Source organism: Hippopotamus amphibius, chromosome 7, assembly GCF_030028045.1.
Source record: "Hippopotamus amphibius kiboko isolate mHipAmp2 chromosome 7, mHipAmp2.hap2, whole genome shotgun sequence".
In the NCBI taxonomy this organism is placed as follows: Eukaryota; Metazoa; Chordata; class Mammalia; order Artiodactyla; family Hippopotamidae; genus Hippopotamus; species Hippopotamus amphibius.
In genome coordinates this window covers 38,928,690-38,948,242 of record NC_080192.1, presented here as the reverse complement: position 1 = coordinate 38,948,242, position 19,553 = coordinate 38,928,690, and the positions used below count along the sequence as shown (strand labels likewise).

The 19,553-nt window shown below is 40.3% G+C and overlaps 1 protein-coding gene across 2 annotated transcripts in view; it reads left to right on the top strand.

Annotated features, from left to right (window-relative positions):
* Positions 1 to 19,553, top strand: part of SYT1 (synaptotagmin 1) — a 412,783-nt gene that overhangs the window by 387,947 nt on the left and 5,283 nt on the right. For both annotated transcript variants that reach the window (XM_057743300.1, XM_057743299.1), the window contains exon 9: positions 17,545 to 17,678. In XM_057743300.1, the coding sequence (XP_057599283.1) occupies positions 17,545 to 17,678 (134 nt within the window). The remainder of the gene's footprint in view (positions 1 to 17,544; positions 17,679 to 19,553) is intronic.

Genomic DNA, 19,553 nt, shown 5'->3' with positions numbered 1-19,553 from the left:
GAGATAGCCTTACAAAGGAATGATGCTTTCTCTCTGGATGTGCCTTTACAAACTAATGCCGTGGATGTGAGGTAGCATGTGTGTTTGTGTGTGTGTGGATCTGTTCATAATTAGGATTTCTGGATGTTTTTGTGGAATGGCAGTTGTCCTTAAGCACTTTAAGAGCAAAGAAGGCAGTAAAAACAGGAGCAAGAATAAGCATATAGACATCTTCCCCGCTCCTGCAATTTGAAATGCATGGCCATGGTTGTATTGATTTCTCAGCAGTGTTAACATAGTTTCCATTTGCCCAGTTTCTTTTTCTTGCTTAGGCTGTATTTTTTGAGGATTTTTCTAGGGGTGCTGGAGTGTGGGTGACAGGTGGTTGGTGAGGATGGATTTTTACATACCAATTGACTGACCGTTAATGGTTCCCAAATAAACTTGACAGCTGCTATTTTGATTTCCTCAGAATTATGCCACAAAGTCTACATTCTAATCTCTATTTGGTCTCCCATTTTTCTGTGAAACTAGTGTCTGTGATTATAGGTAGATTGGACTTTTTAAGTTTTTAAGTTTGTGTTGCTCATTAATCATTGTACTGTCCATTAATGCTTCAGCTGCCTTTTTTTGTGCGGGGGGAAGAAATTTTTGATACTACTTTAATATGGACCTTAAAAAATTCCAGTGATAAATAGTAAACCTTTATTATGATCAAAGATGCAGGAAAAAATAACATAAACCAAGCATTACCCAAAATAGGACCAATAGACCTAAATTTCCAAATTTAATATTTGTTTTTAGGTTTTCAGGTGAAAACTCACTCGTTGTAGCTTCTTCCAAGGTTATAGCAACGTGTCCATATTTCCCACCATCTTCTCAGGTCATCTTGCAAAGCACTGGACGCATAATGAATGTCCAATAAACCTGACTCATATAATTTGCCCTTCAACAACTTCCAAAGCCTTTTTACATTCCGACTCAGTTTTCATCTGCTCATGTTCACAGTGGCCTCCAGCAAGATTATGTAGGACTCTCCCTGCTTTTTAAGCAATATCCAGTGAGCCTGTTTTCAGAGAAGTTCTTGAGTCAAGGTCAGTTAACTCATTCAGGCACTATTTTCAATTTCTGTACCGTAGACCTGTCCTTATGCCTGAAATCACATCACTGTGAACTGAGTGCAAATATCAAATTCATATTAGTTACCTAATTAAATTCTTTGAACTGTTCTGACTGCCATGTTGAAAATGCCAGTGTAAGAAAATTTTCTTCATTTGACTAAATCTAACTCTTTCAATTAATAATTCTGTAGCTAAATTTTAACTCCTAAGATCTAGCACACTATATTCAAACTGATCTTGTAAAGTGTTGACTTCCCTGCATCTAACAGAGCTGTTAGGAACGATTTTACCGAAAAAGCATTAGCGTTGCTTATTGGCATATGGCCTTTGACTTATTTATGCCATGTCCTAAAAGAGGCATGAAAAATACAGAGAAACTTTCCATTTTATTCTGAGCCCATAAATGGTCTTAGAACATAATGTCTGCCCTCTTATTCGTTTATTCAATAAAGATATTTAACTGTCCCTTTCAAATGGCCTTCAGATGAAGTAACGAGTTGTGAGTTGTTTGAAGTAGCTGCACACCCAGCATTGCTTGGTTAGAATTCACCATTCTTGAACCTAGGCTTGCATCCGAATCATCCAGAATATTTCCAACAGGATTCAAAATCAGACCTCTGACTCTACCCAGCACAATGCCACTGAATTAACTCGCTCTGCCTTCTCTTGGATGGGCTTTCAAGGCAAATCACGAGCTCGCGTTAGACTGTTTTGTGTCTAATCTTCACTCCTAGAGATGACAGTTCTTAGCGTTTAACACTCGCCATCCTTCCCACCCTGACGCTAAACTGGGAAGCATGTTCTAACCTCCTCCGTACCGCAGGCGGTTATTCAAGGGGAAAACCGTATTTCACGGCCTTTTGCTAGATAAACTTGCTTTACAAACAGGGCGCAATTTTCTGAAGGATGACGTGGAATAGCTTTTCTCCAAAGAGAGTTCGTGACTTTATTCCCTCTGCTGTAAGAAACCTCATGTCCTACATTGCTAGTGATCCAACGCAAATCATGGGATTAACTCACTACAATTATTCCAGCTGGTAATTCCTGTCAAGTTCTATTCCATCTGGAACAGCACCTGTTAGAGTGTTTCTGATGAGAAGCTCGGGGAAAGGGTTATTGAGGAAACGGGCTGTTTTCACCAAGTTCCATTTGCCATTCTTTAGTGGATGATGGTCCTCCTTGCTGACGATTGTAAGAGGAGTAGCTGCTTTCAAATGGAGAGCCAATGCGTTTCCATGAAGAAATGATAAAGAGCTGAGCCTAATTACAGAGGTATACGGTAGGGGCATGAAGAGGAGGCGTGTCAGGCATGTGGCCCCAAAGAGGGATGAAACACAATGTATTCAAGGTGCTGAAAGGGCGGTGGGGCTGGAGCAGCAGGGGAGCATCCTGAGAGATGCAACTGAAGAGGTAGGTACGAGCCAGATCACTCAGTGTCTGTTCGTCTAGTTAAGAAATGGTGAGATAAAATATAAAGAGTGATGAGTATAGTGTCTGCTAAGAATTTTTTTTAATTGAAAAGAATATGCAGTACAGGCCTTAGATGTGGGCAAGAAGGGACCTTGCCCTGGATCCCAGAATTTTTGTTTTTGTTTTTGTTTTTGCTGCATTGGGTCTTCCTTGCTGCACGTGGGCCTTCTGTAGTTGCGGAGAGCAAGGGCTACTCTTCATTGCAGTGCACAGGCTTCTTATTGCGGTGGCTTCTCTTGTTGCGGAGCACGGGCTCTAGGCACGCGGGCTTCAGGAGTTGCAGCATGTGGGCTCAGTAGTTGTGGCTCGTGGGCTCTAGAGCGCAGGCTCCGTAGTTGTGGTGCACAGGCTCAGTCACGCCTCGGCATGTGGGATCCTCCAGGACCAGGGATGGAACCCACGTTCCCTGAATTGGCAGGTGGATTCTTAACCGCTGTGCTACCAGGGAAGCCCCAAACCCAGAGTTTAGAGAGCCTATACTGTAGTCCCCCTCTATCTACACTTCCAGGGGATGAAGAATCTTCAAGACCAAAAGAACATGCTCATCTAGGGGCTGCACCCAACTCTCCATTCTAGACTGGGCTCTGGGTACCTGAGATTCAATGTTCCCTGCCAAAAATGCTCTCAAGTTTATTCACAAGGTCTTTGAAGATGTGTCTCCCAAATATGACCACCTGAAGGCACGTGCATACCCCACGGCCAAGGGATGGCTAAGAAATCGTTTTGGGGGTACTGGTGAAGGACACTTGGACAGGCAGGCTGGGGCGTCCCCAGAGGTGTGTGTGAAACTTCATACGGTGTGCGTGGGAGTTTAGCGAGGAGAAAAAGGGGGCCGTTTCCATTGCTGAACCCCAAGGGGTCTGAGCGTTCTTGATTAAAGCTGGATTTCCTGGTTATTATGAATGTTTATTGTTAAGATGTGAGAATAGAAACTATCAATTTTAACCGTTTGTGCTTTCGTTTATAACGTTTAACAATTTAGCCATATGGTATATGGACTTGCATATCACACAGAATTCCATTTCATTTAAACCATCTTAAGATGTGTGGGTTGCCTATTTATGAAAACCACATTAGGGTAACCACGAAATTCCATTATGCTCAGGAAGACTGGAAAAGGCCAAGGGAAAAAAACAAGCTCAAAGAAAGATTATCTAGTGACCTCTTTCCTTCTCTACACAAGCATAAACACCATCCAAATATCATGGCACTGGTGTTTTGTGAAATTGTACATCTATATGTGGAGGTGGAAGGAAAAGAGGACATAAGAGCTGGTGATTTTTAGAACAAACAAAAGGTTACTTCTCTCTGTGACGTTCATTTGGACTCCCTACCTGTAGAGGCTTGAATTCCAACACAGCATTTCCAACCGAGTGAAGGGTGTCCATCTGCTCTGAAGTCCTCTCACAGCCATTGCTTTAGTAAGAAAAGCTATGCTTTCTTATGCTATCTTTCCTACCACAAAAGATGTGAGTTGATTTAAACTTCACTTTTCAGGAATTTTCTGTCTTCTCCTGCCAACCAAATGTGAGCTCTCTGAAGAACCAGCTGGGTTCTGTAGTTTTCTCTATCCCCTCAGTCTCTTCCCTAAGACTTGCTCAGCAGATCTTTATACCTCACTGACTGATGCCGTCATTTAGCAAATGTGTACTGGATTCAAGCACGAGGATGCAGGATTGACCACGACACTGGCTGAAAGATGAATGCCTGGCGTGTAATAGGCAGCCAGTAGGTGAGAGACTGAGCAGGTGAATTAATAAATGAATGCGTGAGTCAGCGAGGGAATGACGTCTGGGCCACAGAACTAAGGAGTAGTATCAGGAAAAATGGAACAACCACGTAAGTTGTATTAAACCAAAAGTCGTCAAAGTGAAAGATGTCAGCCGGTAGAATATCTGTGATTCAAGAAGATGGAAAACGTGGGGAAAATAAGAGCAGCGCTAACATTTATACCTCTGGGCCACCTCTGGGGCTATTTATTGTGTGGCTCTGGAATCTTGCAAAGAATTAAACCGCTCCTTAGAAATCAAATTTTCTATATAAAGAATTTGACTAACTCTAACACCCCAACTCTCATTTCTCCCAGATTTAGGGATGAAGAATCTTCGCTGATGTCAATTCCAAAGAAATCAGTGTTGTACAATAACATTATTGTGAGTTTTTTACTGAGATCTGAAATACGGATATGCGGTGATTGACTTTAATCACAAATTTGCTTCATAAAAAGCACTAAAATCACCACAGAATTATATTACTTCTTGTCATTTTCTTATATGCAGTATAATATTGAAGTCATAGTTTATTTTTATTTCCTCCTTACAATATTGTAAGAAAACCAGATTACCAAGGTAGAAGTTGATCTCTCTTGCAAAGCTACTTATCTTCTTGACGTGCAGAGCACCAGCTGATTTCAAAGAGTTTCACAGCTTTATAAAATAGAACCATATTTGGGCATCAATGAACCAAACTGAAATATCTCTCTAGAAGGATAAAAGAAATCAACATTCAAATAAAGAAACTTAATAACAAGCCAACCAGGGTGTTCAAAATTTTGAGTCTTTTTAAAATAGGGCATGCATTATTCATGCTGTAAAACCTCAAACCAAAGGTGGAAAGTATGAGTTATCAGCAATATTATGAGTCTTAAAAACCAAAATCTCCTTTTGAGAAGAAAATGAAAGCCACCTTGTTCATACTCTTTCAGGTCCACAGGCTTAACAATGTCACTTAAAGGCAGGAGGGGGACAGCAAGGAGAGAAAACTTCCTGAGATCATAAATTCATTTCCTTTTTCAAGCAGGGAAAGAAGCAGTGAGACATTTCCAGCACAGAAAACATAGGGGCCGTTCCCCTACTCCCTAGGAGATAGACCCAGACCCTTGACAAGTTCTAGAAGCAGTTCAAAGTGAGGACATGGAGAGAGATTCCTCCACTCCCTATGGAAACATTTCCAAATCTCTCCCTCCATTATCCTAAGACAGTCTCAGTCCATAAACTTTCTAATGTTTGGACAGCATGTCTAGAAGACCCGTAGGTATTTTAAAGCAAGTACATGCAAGGAATAGAGAGTTAATGAGAGTGAAATCAATTCTGGCTGAACCAATCTGAGAACTGGATGAGCCTGAAGCAACCGCATCACATTCACATCATGTGTAAGAGCACCTCTGTCTCACATTGTTTTTATTTTGAACTCATACTGAATTGCCTGGAACCCTCCTCTATGTGGATAAGGAGTAGAGTCCATTTATTGTCATATTTCCCATGCTTAAATCCCAGCAATGCTGTCCAGTAACAATGTATCCGGTGTTACCAGTGTTATCTCAAGTAGAAATGTCTCATAATTGTAAAAAAAAAAAAAAAAAGAAGAAGAAGAAGAAAAGAAAAAGAAAAAGAAAAAAGAAAGAAAACAAATATCTTACTAGTGATCTTTCATCTGGCATAAATAAGAGGCTAAGCCCAAATGTCCAAAAAAGAAAAAGTAAAGTCAAAATTGCTGTTTGCAATTTTGTTTGCTTTGCTGACTCCTTTGACTGTTTTTGTTTTTTGAATCAGCTCATACAAACAGTTTATAGTTGGTCATTCCATGAAACTCTTTGTAGTCATCCAGAAAGAATCAAACATAATTACTACCGTTCCTACTCTCATGTGTTTGCCCTTCCCGAAAGATTTTCCAAAGTTCAGGAAGAAAAGAGTTGAATTATAGATGAAGTTCACCTTCAATACTGAAAAGGAAGGATTTGGGTTTTGCCAACACGGTGAACTTCCTCTACCAAGGATAGAGCTCACACCCTCACACTGTTCTCTTACTTGCCCATAAATGCATCACATCTGGAAGCTCTTTCTTTGCTGTAGTCCTGTTCCATAGGTTTTGTACATGCATTCCTATACTTTTAGTCAAGAGGCTGGCAGTCACGTACAGTCCATTCTGGCAACAACAGAAATGATTGTGGCTTCCTCTACCATGACCAAAAATGCTTTCTATTTAATTCATGACAATAGCATTTTGCTATTGTTTTTGTCTCCTCAAAGCACTCTGCCACCATTAATGAACTAAATCAGCCTTTGCTATTTTACAATGTCTCACTAAAATGAGGTTGCTTTTCTCTGTGGCAGTCACTTATATAATGTTGTTTTCTTCTAGCAAAGGCAGCACTTAACTAATGTAAATTCATTTTTAAATTGTGGGCTCAGAGGAAATTTTTCCCAGAATTTATTTTTAATGCTGCATCCTTACTATAACATTACAGGGAGCATTTCAAACTATAAAGACACATAAGTTCTTCAATGTAGTCTTCTCTAAGTACTTGTAAATTATTTATAAAGACCCTCCTCAAGTAAATGTGCTATAACTGCCAGTGATAGAAATGGAAATTGTCTGCTCTGTAAACCCTATTACTATTTAATTATTTGTATACTGTTTAATGATTGGCTTACTGATGAAATACTCCATCAGTGTACAAGAAAAACCTGCAGTTGGCAAGGAAACTCTAAATCCTAAATCTGCCATGTTTTAACTCTGCTGTCTCTGCTACTGCTAGACCATTTTAAAATATATATATATATTGATATGGCAGTTTAATTCAATGATAATTAGAGGGACTTTCCTGGTGGCGCAGTGGTTAAGAATCCGCCTGCCAATGCAGAGGACATGGGTTCGCGCCCTGGTCTGGGAAGATCCCAACTAAGCCCGTGCACCACAACTACTGAGCCCGTGTTATGCAACTACTGAAGCCTACACACCTAGAGCCCTTGCTCCACAACAAGAGAAGCCACCGCACTAAGAAGCCCATGTACAGCATCGAAGAGTAGCCCCTGTTCACTATAGAAAGCCCGTGCACAGCAACGAAGACCCAATGCCACCAAAAAAAAGATAATTAGATTTATCTGTCTACTCTAAGATACACAAACACATACTTTTCTGCCTTCCTCTAGGAAAGCAGAAAAGTATATGTACTCATGTCATGGACCACTTTATACAAGCGCTTAAGGGCTCATTCCTAGGAATTTCTCTCTGAAAGGAATGTCTCTCTGAAAATAAGTATATGTGCACTTTCAAGTTTAGACAGAGATGGAATCCTCGAGACTCTAGGTTGAGAAACCCTATAAACGTTGGTTGGTTACCTCCCAATTTCTATTCCCAGCATTCTTGGTAAGAGCCTTCTAATTCCTGTTTGAGGAACACCCGTATTCTTCTATTCTTAGCCTTGTACTTAGACTAGAGTTGCACCTACCCCCAACTCCAAAGGTGGGATTCCTGGTCCTCCTGACTGGTTTGGGGATGAATACATGACCCAGACTAAGCCAGCCTAGCTCTTCACATCATCTTTACCACAGGGTTGGCGTTTCATCTATGTTTGTCCAATCAGAGTGAACTTGGGACTTTCCCTGGGAATTCTGAGGTAGACTCTTTCCTTTGGGTGGTATCATGTGATGATATGAGACTTGAAGCTGGTACAGTCATTTATACCCTTAAGAGAAAAGCTTAGGATATCTTGGGGAGGCCACCATGTGGAATTTGTGAAGGGATCCGTAGAAAACAGTAGAGACACTGGCAAGCCTGGGACCCTGATATTGTTGAATCTGTATTAAATAGGGAACAGACTGAACTGCTGTAACAAAGAGGCTCCAAAGGATAGAACTGCTGTTTGAAATGCTTTATATCCCTCGTGTCCATAGGTGGGAGGGTGGGCAAGACTGGTAGGCAGTTTCGGGCTGTGAGGTCATTTAGGGACCCAAGATCTTCCTATCTTGTTGTCCTGTCCCCCCTGAGTACTCACTTAATGTTGCAAGGTAAAAGCTGGTTCACTGCTCTCCCATCACATCCATGTTTTAGTTGCAATAAAAAAGAAAAGAAAATTGAAGGGCATGAAGTTTATTTTAAGGCAGGATTTATCCATTTTATCTCTGTTGCTATTTTGGAGGGAGGTGGTGATTCTTTTTTATATATATGTAAGTGTATTCATTTTTATTTTTTGGCTGTGTTGGGTCTCCGTTGCTGCACGCAGGCTCTCTCTAGTTGTGATGAGCAGGGGCTACTCTTCCTTGCAGTTTGCGGGCTTCTCATTGTGGTGGCTTCTCTTGTTGCAGAGCATAGGCTGTAGGCATGTGGGCTTCAGTAGTTGCAGCATGAGGGCTCATTAGTTGTGGCTTGTGGGCTCTAGACCGCAGACTCAGTAGTTGTGGCGCACGGGCTTAGTTGCTCCGTGGTGTGTGGGAATCTTCCTGGACCAGGGATTAAACCCATGTCCCCTGCATTGGCAGGTGGATTCTAAACCACTGCACCACCAGGGAAGTCCCAGAGGTGATGATTCTTTACTGTTAAGAGTTGTCCTGTACATTGTAGAATGTTTAACAGAATCCCTGGCCTCTACCCACTCAATGCCCAAATCACCCCCCAAGTGATGACAATCAAAAATGTCTCCAGACATTGAAAAATGTCTGCAGACACTTCAGAATGCCTGGGGGATGAAATAGCCCCCCACTGAAAGCCACTGTAAAGATATTGTGGCGTGTACACACATCACTTCCAATAGCCAAAGATACTTATTTGGCCATCCTGAGTTGTAAGAGAGTCTGGGGGAAATATTTCTAGCTGGATGAAATGGTGCCCAGGTAAAATGTAGGAGCTTTATTGCTAAGAAGAAGGGGGAGGGAATTCCCCGGCTGCCCAGTGGTTAGGGCTTCACGCTTTCACTGCCAAGGGCACGGGTTCAATCCCTGGTTGGGGAACTAACAGCCCTCAAGCCACACCATGTGGCCAAAAATAAATAAATAAACTTCATACATCTTTTTCAACTAAAAAAGGAAAAGAAGGGGAGAAAGGATTTTAGGGGACAATTAATCTTCGTCACACAACCCTACTTCTGGACTTTTCCACCACATAATTTAATAAGCTACCTTTACAGTTTACACCATTTTGAAATGAGTTTTCCAATGCTTGAAATTTGGGATCTTACTTGATAAAAGTACTACTTTCCTCTTCCAACACTATAAGTTGAAATTTACTGAACATTATCCACAGGGGGAAAAGAAGATGAAAGGAAAGATACCTAAAGTTACTCAGAGCGGGGTACTGGCTCAGAAGGGATTACATGAAACAGCTGAAACTGGGCTGTTTCTTATCAAGTCTTTGGTTGAAACAGAAAGGCCATGGTTACGAGGGCCCACGGTCACTGTGGTAGTTAAGAAAGAAGACAGTATAATTATGCAAAATTGTCAAGATGAAAACTGCAGGCATCTTGCATTATTCAGCTTTGAACTGCTGCTTTCTAGTTCTCATTGTAAATACAAAAAAAGCCTTTAGTGGCTCCTTTATATCTCACACAAAAGGATCATTGCTTACTGCCAGCTGTTTTGCAATTATATTTCTATGAAGTCAGCATAATTTGACATTAGAACTGCCTAAGGGAAGAAGGGGGTGACAATGTCCGTGGGTATTAGGGTATGGAATAGGAATAGACGGAGTCCCCTTGCTGCAAGGAGACGGTCTTCCCAGAGTTCATCCTAAAGCCAGCAGTTGTGAATTCAAAACACATTTTCCCACAAGAATATTGTTTTTATGTTATTAGATAACCACAGAAGTCCTCCAATACCAGAAAAGAAAGAGATGCCTGCTTTGCAATAGTACAAAAGAAAATGCTGCAGGGCAGAGAAAGGTTTGTCTGAAGGTTCTGACTGAGAAAATCATCGGTAAAATCTTCAGGAAAGAGGTGACTTTTAAACCACACTTACAATGGGAAAAGAAAGAAAGGGCGTTTCGGGCTAACGGACAGGCAGTTCAGAGACAGGGCATTTTCAATTCTCTGTGAGGACGAGTGAGTATCAACCGGGCGTGGAGCACAGGGTTTGTAGAAATGAGATGAGGAAGTTAAGATGGAGCTGTGAATGCCATGGTAGAGTTTGGAATTTTTTTTTATGTTGGGAAGTCATTAAAGGCTTTTAATGAGGGAGCTGGTTTGATCACATGGCGTTTAAGAATTATAGGAAGACTAGTTTGAAGTTGAGAGCATGGTCACAAGAGAGACTGGATTTCTGCTCTTGAGATGTGGCAACAAGTTAGAAAGAGAGAACCAACAAGAGTGACAAGGTGAAGGTAAATTGGCAGGATGTGGTGGCTCGCTGTTCACGGGAGGTGGAGAAGAAGGACTCAGCGATGACCCCAGATCAGGCTGGACTCATGACACAGGAACAGGCCTGCAGGGGAGGTAATGAGCTCGGTACGTTTTTGTCCCAAGGATAAAAGAGCAGAGGTAGTTACAGTTATGACCTTATAGTACAGCATGTGGGCTGCAGTTATGTTTCCGCAAAGGTCACCCAACATTGTGTCCCTATAATTGAAGGAAAACAACTTACTGAATTTTATACTTAGTTTCAAAGTCTTCCTCCAAGGTTACTCTATATCCTTTTTGGGGAATGTATCTCTACATGTTGAAACTGTGCCAGGGACACCAGTGTTGGTGAAAACATTGCATTCCAGTGCCAGACCCTGTGGCCAGAAGCTTTGTTTAACTGAGGTAGCAGTAATATTGGAAGCATAAGGTTGTACTGCAGGGTGTCTGAAAAAAGTAGCATAGAGAAAAATTCTATGAAATGTGTGCTAAAATCATATCAAATGTGATGAAACTGAAAAAATATGTCCTTGAGAGTCTTGGGACAGATGAAGGGAGAGGAGAAAAAGGAGAGTTTAGTGGGAAGAGTGCCACGTTAGTCTGGAGCGAGAGAGCGAGAGATACAAATAGGGCTGCTATAACAGAATCCTACAGATTGGGTGGCTTAAACAACAAGCATTTATTTCTCACAGTTCTAGAGGCTGAAAGTCAGAGATCAGGGTACCAGCATAGTCAGGTTCTTAAGGAATGCTCTCTTCCTGGTTTACAACTGGTTCCTCGTGGTATCCTCACATGGCAGAGAGAAAGAAAGATCATCTCTCTCATGTCTCTTCTTACAAGGCTCCACCCTCATGACCTAACTACTTCCCAAAGACCCCCACCTCCTAATACTGTTACACTGGGGGTTAGGATTTTAACATATAAATTTGGGGGGTGGGGGGGACACAAACATTTAGTCCATAACAAGTGCTGTGACAATGCCAGCCACGGTAGGATCAAGAATTACCTGGAAGAGTGAGAATTTCTGGAGTTTTTGACTGCCATACCCAACCTCCCCATTTCCATCCCTTCCATGGACAAAGCCATCAAATCAACCAAGCCTTTGTACGGCAAGATGGATGGTAGAGAAGGATGGAACAGCACGAAAATAGAGGCATATATGTGTCATCACCTTTCTTACTCCCTAGCCAAAAGAGGACGGCAGATTCAGTGTATGCAGGGTAGATGGGATGGAGATGAGTGGGACAGGATATAATGCCTGAAGGACTATGTACAGGTGATGGCTCATGTCACCTAGCGCATCAGGGCCAGATTAGACGTCTAAAAATTATTACACTGTTTCTCAAAGCAAAATCCTTCCAAAAAAAAAAAGTTGTTTTTTTTTTAAAAGTTAACATAGAGCATGTAATCAGAAGATAACAGTTACATACAGATGTTTCCGGATCGATGGTAAAGCTAGTAAAAATGGATGACATGTTAGCTGAGAATAATTTTTAAAGTAAGATCCATTACAAGGTTTAATATAATAATGTTCCTTTATATTTGTAGAGTACTTTAAGGTCTCTGACCCTTCTTCCACTGTCACATTTCTTTCTGACCACAGCCAGGAAAGGTTCTCTTTTTTTAAGGACCTGTGTGATTAGCTTGGGCCCTCCTAGGTAATCCTCGTATCTCAAGCGCCTTAACTTTAATTACATTTGCAAAGTCCCTTTTGCTATATAAGGTAACATATTCACAAATTCCAAGGGTTAGGATATGGACCTCTCTTGAGGGAGCTATTTTTCTGCCCTCCATAATTGTGAATGTTAGGGACAAACAAAAAACAACTTTGTATATTAAAAAGGCTTGTCAGCGTATGAAAGTATGAGGTGACTTCATTACAGTGTCCTAAAATACCCCCAAGTCATAACAGCTATTATGACAGAAAGGAGATGAAGTTCAGTGAGGCTGATTTCAGACAAAAAGAGAGCCTGACAAATGGTGAGTGAAGGTGGCAGTGCCACAGTGACAGCACCACCAAACGACAGACCTGAAAATCATCCAAAATGAGGCGACGAATCTGCACTCTTTGTAACCTGCCGTTTATTATTGGACATGAAGAACCTTCTTTCAGATGCCAGTCCATCATTTTCCAGAATTGCAAACTTACAGTCATATACTATCAGAGACTAGATAGATACTAGAAGAGAGCCCTTCCTTTCTACCACAGTTAGAAAAACAAAAAGACCCTGCCCTACTCTAAAATAAATTAAACAAATAAAAAAGCAAACTGTCCCAAGTCTTGCACGTGTTTCAGTGGCCACAGGGATTATCTAAACGGTGTTGGAGAAGGGTTGTCAGTATTTAGATGATGCAGAGTTCCATGAGTGCTTGTTGCGGGGACAGAATAAAGCAATGCAGCCATGGAGATACGGAGTCCCTGGGGACAGTAGCCCAACTTTGTATCTTGCATACTTCCCCGTGCTGTTTACATGTTTACAAAAACCGAAGGGATGTTGAAGTGCCACGCGTGGTGTCCAGCAGCTGTACTCAGGAAAAGCAACAGCAATGTTAGGGAGTCTCATTACAGCCTATTTTTATCATTTCCATAAAATTATGTCTTCTTATGCAATGACCAGGATTTCTAAGCCATTAAGAAACTCAGAATTGACAAGGATTTGTTTTGTGGAACAGCCCCTAAACAGAACAAATTTAATTATACAGAGTCCTACTTTGCAGAAGAGGTGATCCTTACTATTAAAAACGTGTGTGTCCTTAAAGCATGGGTATGTCTCATAGTCAGGCAGGTATATTTCCATTTAGAAGACTCAGCCATAGTTAGGGATACAGGAACAAGGTCTAGATCCCCAAAGAAGTTACTAATGAACTAATCAAGGAATTAGGGCCATCTCCAGAGGGACCAGAATTCAGGGCAAGACCTCAACCAGAGGACACTTAGGAAATCAAGCCAATCAAAGAGTGGATGAAGATGGAGAAGACTGGAGAAAATGGAGACGTAATGTAAGATTTTGGATGACTGGACCAAGATGCTGACCAGTGTGACCACCTGGGGTATATAACCCAATAGGCTTTGACAGTCAAGACTTATCCAGGCACAAAAGTTGAAAAAGAATAAGACCTCTGACAGTCTGTGGAGTGGGAGAAAATATTTGCAAACCATATATCAGATAAGGAGTTAATATCTAAAATATAAAAGAAATTCACACATCTCAATAGGAAAAAAAATAAAATTTAAAAGATCCAATTAAAAAGTGGGCAGAGGTTACAAATGATATTTTTCCAGAGAAGATATATAAATGGGCCAACAGGTACATGAGAAGTGCTCAAGCTCACTAGTAATCAGGGAAATACAAATCAAAGCTATAATGAGATACCACCTTACACCTACTACAACGGCTATCATCAGAAAGACAAGAGGTAACAAGTGCTTGCAAGATGTGGAGAAAAGGGAACTGTCATGCGCTGTTGGTGGGAATGTAAATTGCTGCAGCCTCTATGGAAAATAGTACGGAGGTTCCTCAAAAAATTAAAAATAGAGATACCATATGATCCAGCAATTCTACTCCTGGATATGCATATGAGGTCAATGAAATCACTATCTCAAAAAGATATCTGCATTCCCATGTCCATTGCAGCAGTATTCACAATAGCCAAGACATGGAAACAATCTAAGTGTTCGTCAGCAGATAAATGGATAATGAAAGTGTGGTATGTATACAATAGAATATTATTCAGCCACAAAAAAAAAAAAAAAGACAACATGCACCATGAGGGCATTATGCTAAGAGAAATGTCACACAGAGAAAGACAAATACTGCATTATCTCCCTTATAAGTGGATGTGGAATCTGTTTTTTAAAAAAGCCAAACTCCTGGAAACAGAGACTAGAATAGTGGTTGCCAGGGGCTGAAGAGTGAGGGAAACGAGGAGATGTTGATCAAGGGGTACAAACTTCTAGTTATAAGATGAAAAAGTCCCTGGAATCTAATGCGCATGGTGACTGCTATGTTATGTACCTGAAAGTTGCTAAGAGAGTAGATCTTAAATGTTCTCACCATAAAAAAAAATACTGTAATTATGTGAGGTAATAGTAACCTTACTGTGGTAATCACTTCACATATATACATACATCCAATCATCACATTGCACACAAACTTACACAAGGTTACGTGTCAATTATATCTCAGTAAATCTGGGGAGGAAAAAAGAACAAGACCTCGGGTTACTGCCAGTCTTGCTTTTGATTAAGACGGGGATTTTGCCTGTAAAGTAAGTTGCTTTGGTACCTGTATCAGGATGAATCTGCAAAGACTAACTCTGCCCATTCACAGCAGCCCCAAACCTGCTTCTCTTTCAGCCTTCTGTCCCCTCTTGTCAGTGTCATGAAATTACAGAATACCTCTGAATCGTGGTCAGAATTGGCATATTCTGCTTTTGAAAGTGGGAGACCAGCAGTGTTACCCCTCTGACCTCACCACCTGGGTCTGCCCACCTTGCCTTCTTATTCTGCAAGCACGTGGAAGTTCGAGCACCGTAGGGCATTGCATGTACTGCTCCTTCTGACTGCTTCAGGCTTCCATCGCATCTTCCAATGACTGACTCCTCCCTGTCATTCGGTTTTTAGCTCAAACCTGGCCTTCTCTGTGAGAACCTTGCTGATCAGTTTTTCGAAATTACCTTCTCGTCCTCCAGGCATTGATCACATCACATCAGAGTTCATGCTGAAATCTGAAATTATCTTGTTGGGTTTTTAATTTGCTTGTTCAAATGGCAGATGCACAAGGAATTTTCTTGTCATTTACTGTGTTAAATGAATAAACAGATAGTCACCGTGCTTCTCTTGTAAACCCTGTGCCTTAGTTAGGCTGATGAAGTTTCAACACATGAACATGGAGGGCATAAACATTGATTTGCATGTATTTATCATTTGGGTATTTTGTCAGTGCCAAGGATCAACCAGAGACTTGACCATCTTTGTAAAAGTGCAAAGTGCTTTGATGGAGGAGCTGGGGAACTTCGTAGGCAAACAAGGTCTCCGTACCAAATATCAGCATTGCCTGTGAACAGCAAGGCTTTTTTTTTTTTTTTTTTCCTTTTCATTTGCAATTATTGACAGTGTATTTTTTTAACCGACCAACTATTTAGTTGACGGACTTGGTTTCTCAATCTCTTGTTCTGGCTCTTAAAGATATTCTTCATTTTGATGAAAATCTTCATTGTGAGCCCCTTGACTGGATGTAACATTGAAAACAAAAACAAAACCCCATACCCTACATATACAAGTAATGTGGGCTTTGGGGAAGTGGGAAGAAGACAGGACTGAGAGTAAGGAGATCCAGATTATGACGCCGGCCCTAAATAAGTTCCACTTATTCATTCAACAAAAATTGTATACTGCCAGGTACTATTTAGTAAATTCAGTTAGTGAATATGGCAGGCAAAGTTTCTGTCCTTCAGGAGTATGTAGGGGATAGGAAGAGGGAGGTAAAAACCACCTTTTCTGGCCTGCAGCTGTATCTTCTAAAACTATGTGGGCATTCGACTAGATTATCTATAAAGTTTCTCCCAGCTCTACATCGTCTGAAAGAAAAGAAGGAAATTCTGGAAGGTTTGGCAGTGGTTATTTTAGGGGAATAAAATCATGAATGATTTACAATTTCTTCCTCTTTTTTGTTTATCACTGCTGATTTTTTTTCTGTAATAAATATGCATTACATATCAGATAAGGAAATGCTTAAGAAAACAGCATATTTTTCTGTCAAACCTGGTTATTGGTTCTTAATAACCTGAAGGTAGGTCATTGATCTGTTAGTAATGAGAATCATCTTACTCTGCAGTGACTGACTTATCACTTTACCTTTACCTAATGAGGCTTTGGGGAAACTGCTAAGGGAGTCTTTCTGCTCCTTTTGTCATTACCTCTGTGGTACCAGCTTATTCTCTTTTCCCTGTACCCTTGAAGCTCTTCTCTACCTAGGAATGTTCTGGCACAGATCCTGGATACCTCTCTCTCTCTCTCACACACACACACACACACACATACACATACACACACACATGCAGAGACGTGTGGCCTCTTTTCACCCTTCAATATTCACATCTCACTTTCAATGTTCCCTGTGCAGAAAGGCCTTACCTGAGTGATGTAAGTGTAAGAATTCTACTCCTCCCTTAGACTCACCATACCACCCTTGGAGTCTCTATCACACGTCTATCTGCTCTTTTCTTCCACAGCGCTCTTCTCAACTCATAATCTCATATGTATTTCTTTTCTTTACAAGTTCATGGTCTATTTCCCCCACAAGTCTGAAGTTCCATCCTGAAAACAAGGATAGTCTGGTTTCTTCACAGCTATAGCCCTAGGGCCTAACTAACATTGTTTGAGCAAATGAAAGAATGAAATGTCTCCTTTGTCCTCTCTCTGTCAAGAGTTTTCTTCCCATGCAGTGGTATACTGCAGCCAGTTCTTTGCCCGCTCACAAGAGCCAATTGTTAAATTTTCAGGAATTTAGTAAGCCAGTTGTTAAACTGTTAGCTTGAAGTGGGCCATGCTGTGAATATTTATATCATGCACATTAGCAAATGCTACATATCAAGACTTTCCCCCCCAAAAAGTTGGGTTACCGGCACACTACTGTTCTCATCTCCTAAATCCAACTATAAATACTGAGAAATCATGGCAAAAAAACATAGCTCATAGGTTACTTAAAATCTTTCAACCAAAAAAACACATGAAATTTTTAAATATACTAAATATATGTACACAATCATTTTCCTGTCGGGAATACTTGGACTTTTTTATAAGCTAAATTATCACCTAAAAATATGTGTCTCTGATCTCCTAAAATTTTTGTTTCTGTTTTTCAGATCCTTATGTGAAGATTCATCTGATGCAGAATGGCAAGAGGCTAAAGAAGAAAAAGACAACAATTAAAAAGAACACGCTTAACCCCTACTACAATGAGTCGTTCAGCTTTGAAGTACCCTTTGAGCAAATCCAGGTAATGTCAAACTTACTTTGTCTTCCCATTCAATTTCATTTCTTCAGATCACATAAATTAAACACACAGACCTTGTAAACTATCAGTGCACACGCCTCCATTAGAACCATCATTCTTATTCCATGCACATTTGATGCTCAAACTGCATCAAGAGGGAGATAATAAAATATACAGCACAGGATGTGCTGATTCATCAGCCAAAAACAGCTGGCATTCTGTTGAGCAGAAACAAAGTAGGAAAAAGAACATCAACAGAACGACTCTACTAATTCAAAAAGTACATCCACAAAGGTTAAAAAGGTCAAGAGAAAATGAGCTTTCACTCTTTACTCCCAGGCCACAATGTGTAATTCTCATTATCACCTTTTTGTAGCAAAAAAAAAAAAAAAAAAAGGTAGTGATAAAAGAAATATTTAGGTTGATATTAAGCATGCAGCATCTTTCACCTTTCACTATTAAAAAATAATTACCAGTAGGAAAATTAGGCTAAGTTGTGTTTTTAATTGTCTAAATTCAGCTTCCTGTTTCTGAGTTGGGATGGATGGTTATTTTCAAAAAGATAGAACCTTAATTTGCTAAATAATATTTGTTATGATAGGAAGTATTCTATTAAAAGACCTTGTGGTTAGCATGTTCAAAATAGGATGCTACATGTAGCCACAATGGTAGCATATGATCTCATTATTTAGTAATTCTTAAATATATTTAGTTTTTTCATACCTCTCTACTCACAGTTAGGCTCTTGGATCCAAAGTTCACATCCATTAGTTATGGGCTGTTCTTGCTAATCTTTAATGGGTATCAGAGAGTCAAACTGCTTAAAGCAACACTACTTTTACCCTTTATAAAATAATTGATGTGGGTCTATCTTTTCAGTCACATAGAAGTTTACTCATGGCTTGAAAGGAGAGATGAAGGGGAGGCATCAAAACTACAGCATGGAACCTTCTAAAGGTCCAGAATAACAAGTCAGCAAATATTCTTCAGTTGCATATTTTTACTTTTAATCTATTCTTAAAATACAGTACCTTAGGAATGAATCACACCTTTATTCCATGAAGAAAGCTAATATAATAGCTACGTTTATTTTATGTTTATTTTGTACCTAGGCCCAAGTTAAGCATTTTACCTGCATAATCTCATTTAATCCTTACAATAACCTTATAAGAGAGGTACCATTATTACTCCAATTTTATGTACATATAAGGAAACTGAAGCCTAGAATTGTCACATATATAAGATAGGAATAGTAACAGGATCCATGTCAAAGTGAGATTATGCATGTGAAAGCATTTGGAACAGCGCTGAACACTCAGTAAACGGTTCCCATCATTATTCTTACAATATTAATGTTATCTTTTTTCCAATTAACATTTTATTAGAAAGTGGATCTAACAATAGGATTAAAGCGATATGTAAATCAGCACTATCCAAAAGAACTCTGGATGGAGATGTAATCGCTGTTGTCCAGTATGGTAGCCACCAGCCAACGGTGGGCCATGAGCACCTCGGCAACTAGCATAATCAAGGAACTTCAGTTTCAGTTTATTTAAATTTAAACAGCTACACGTGGCTAGTAGCTACGGTATAACATAGGGCAGTTTTCTTAATCACCAGTAATCCCACCATCCTCACAATAGTTCATGGTTTTTATGTCAGCTCTGTTGTACACATTTTCACATGGCAGCAGATTGTACGTACTTATTTACTTTCAGTAGCTGTTTTATAAGTAAATGACATTGCAGAAGACACTGATTCCCTGTCCCCAGTCACTCATTTACTAGCTTGAACCAGTGAGCTCACTGCTTTGAACCCACTGGTAACCTAAGACATCCCATTTCTCCAGCAATTTATTTTGCAATGTTGATTCAGCGA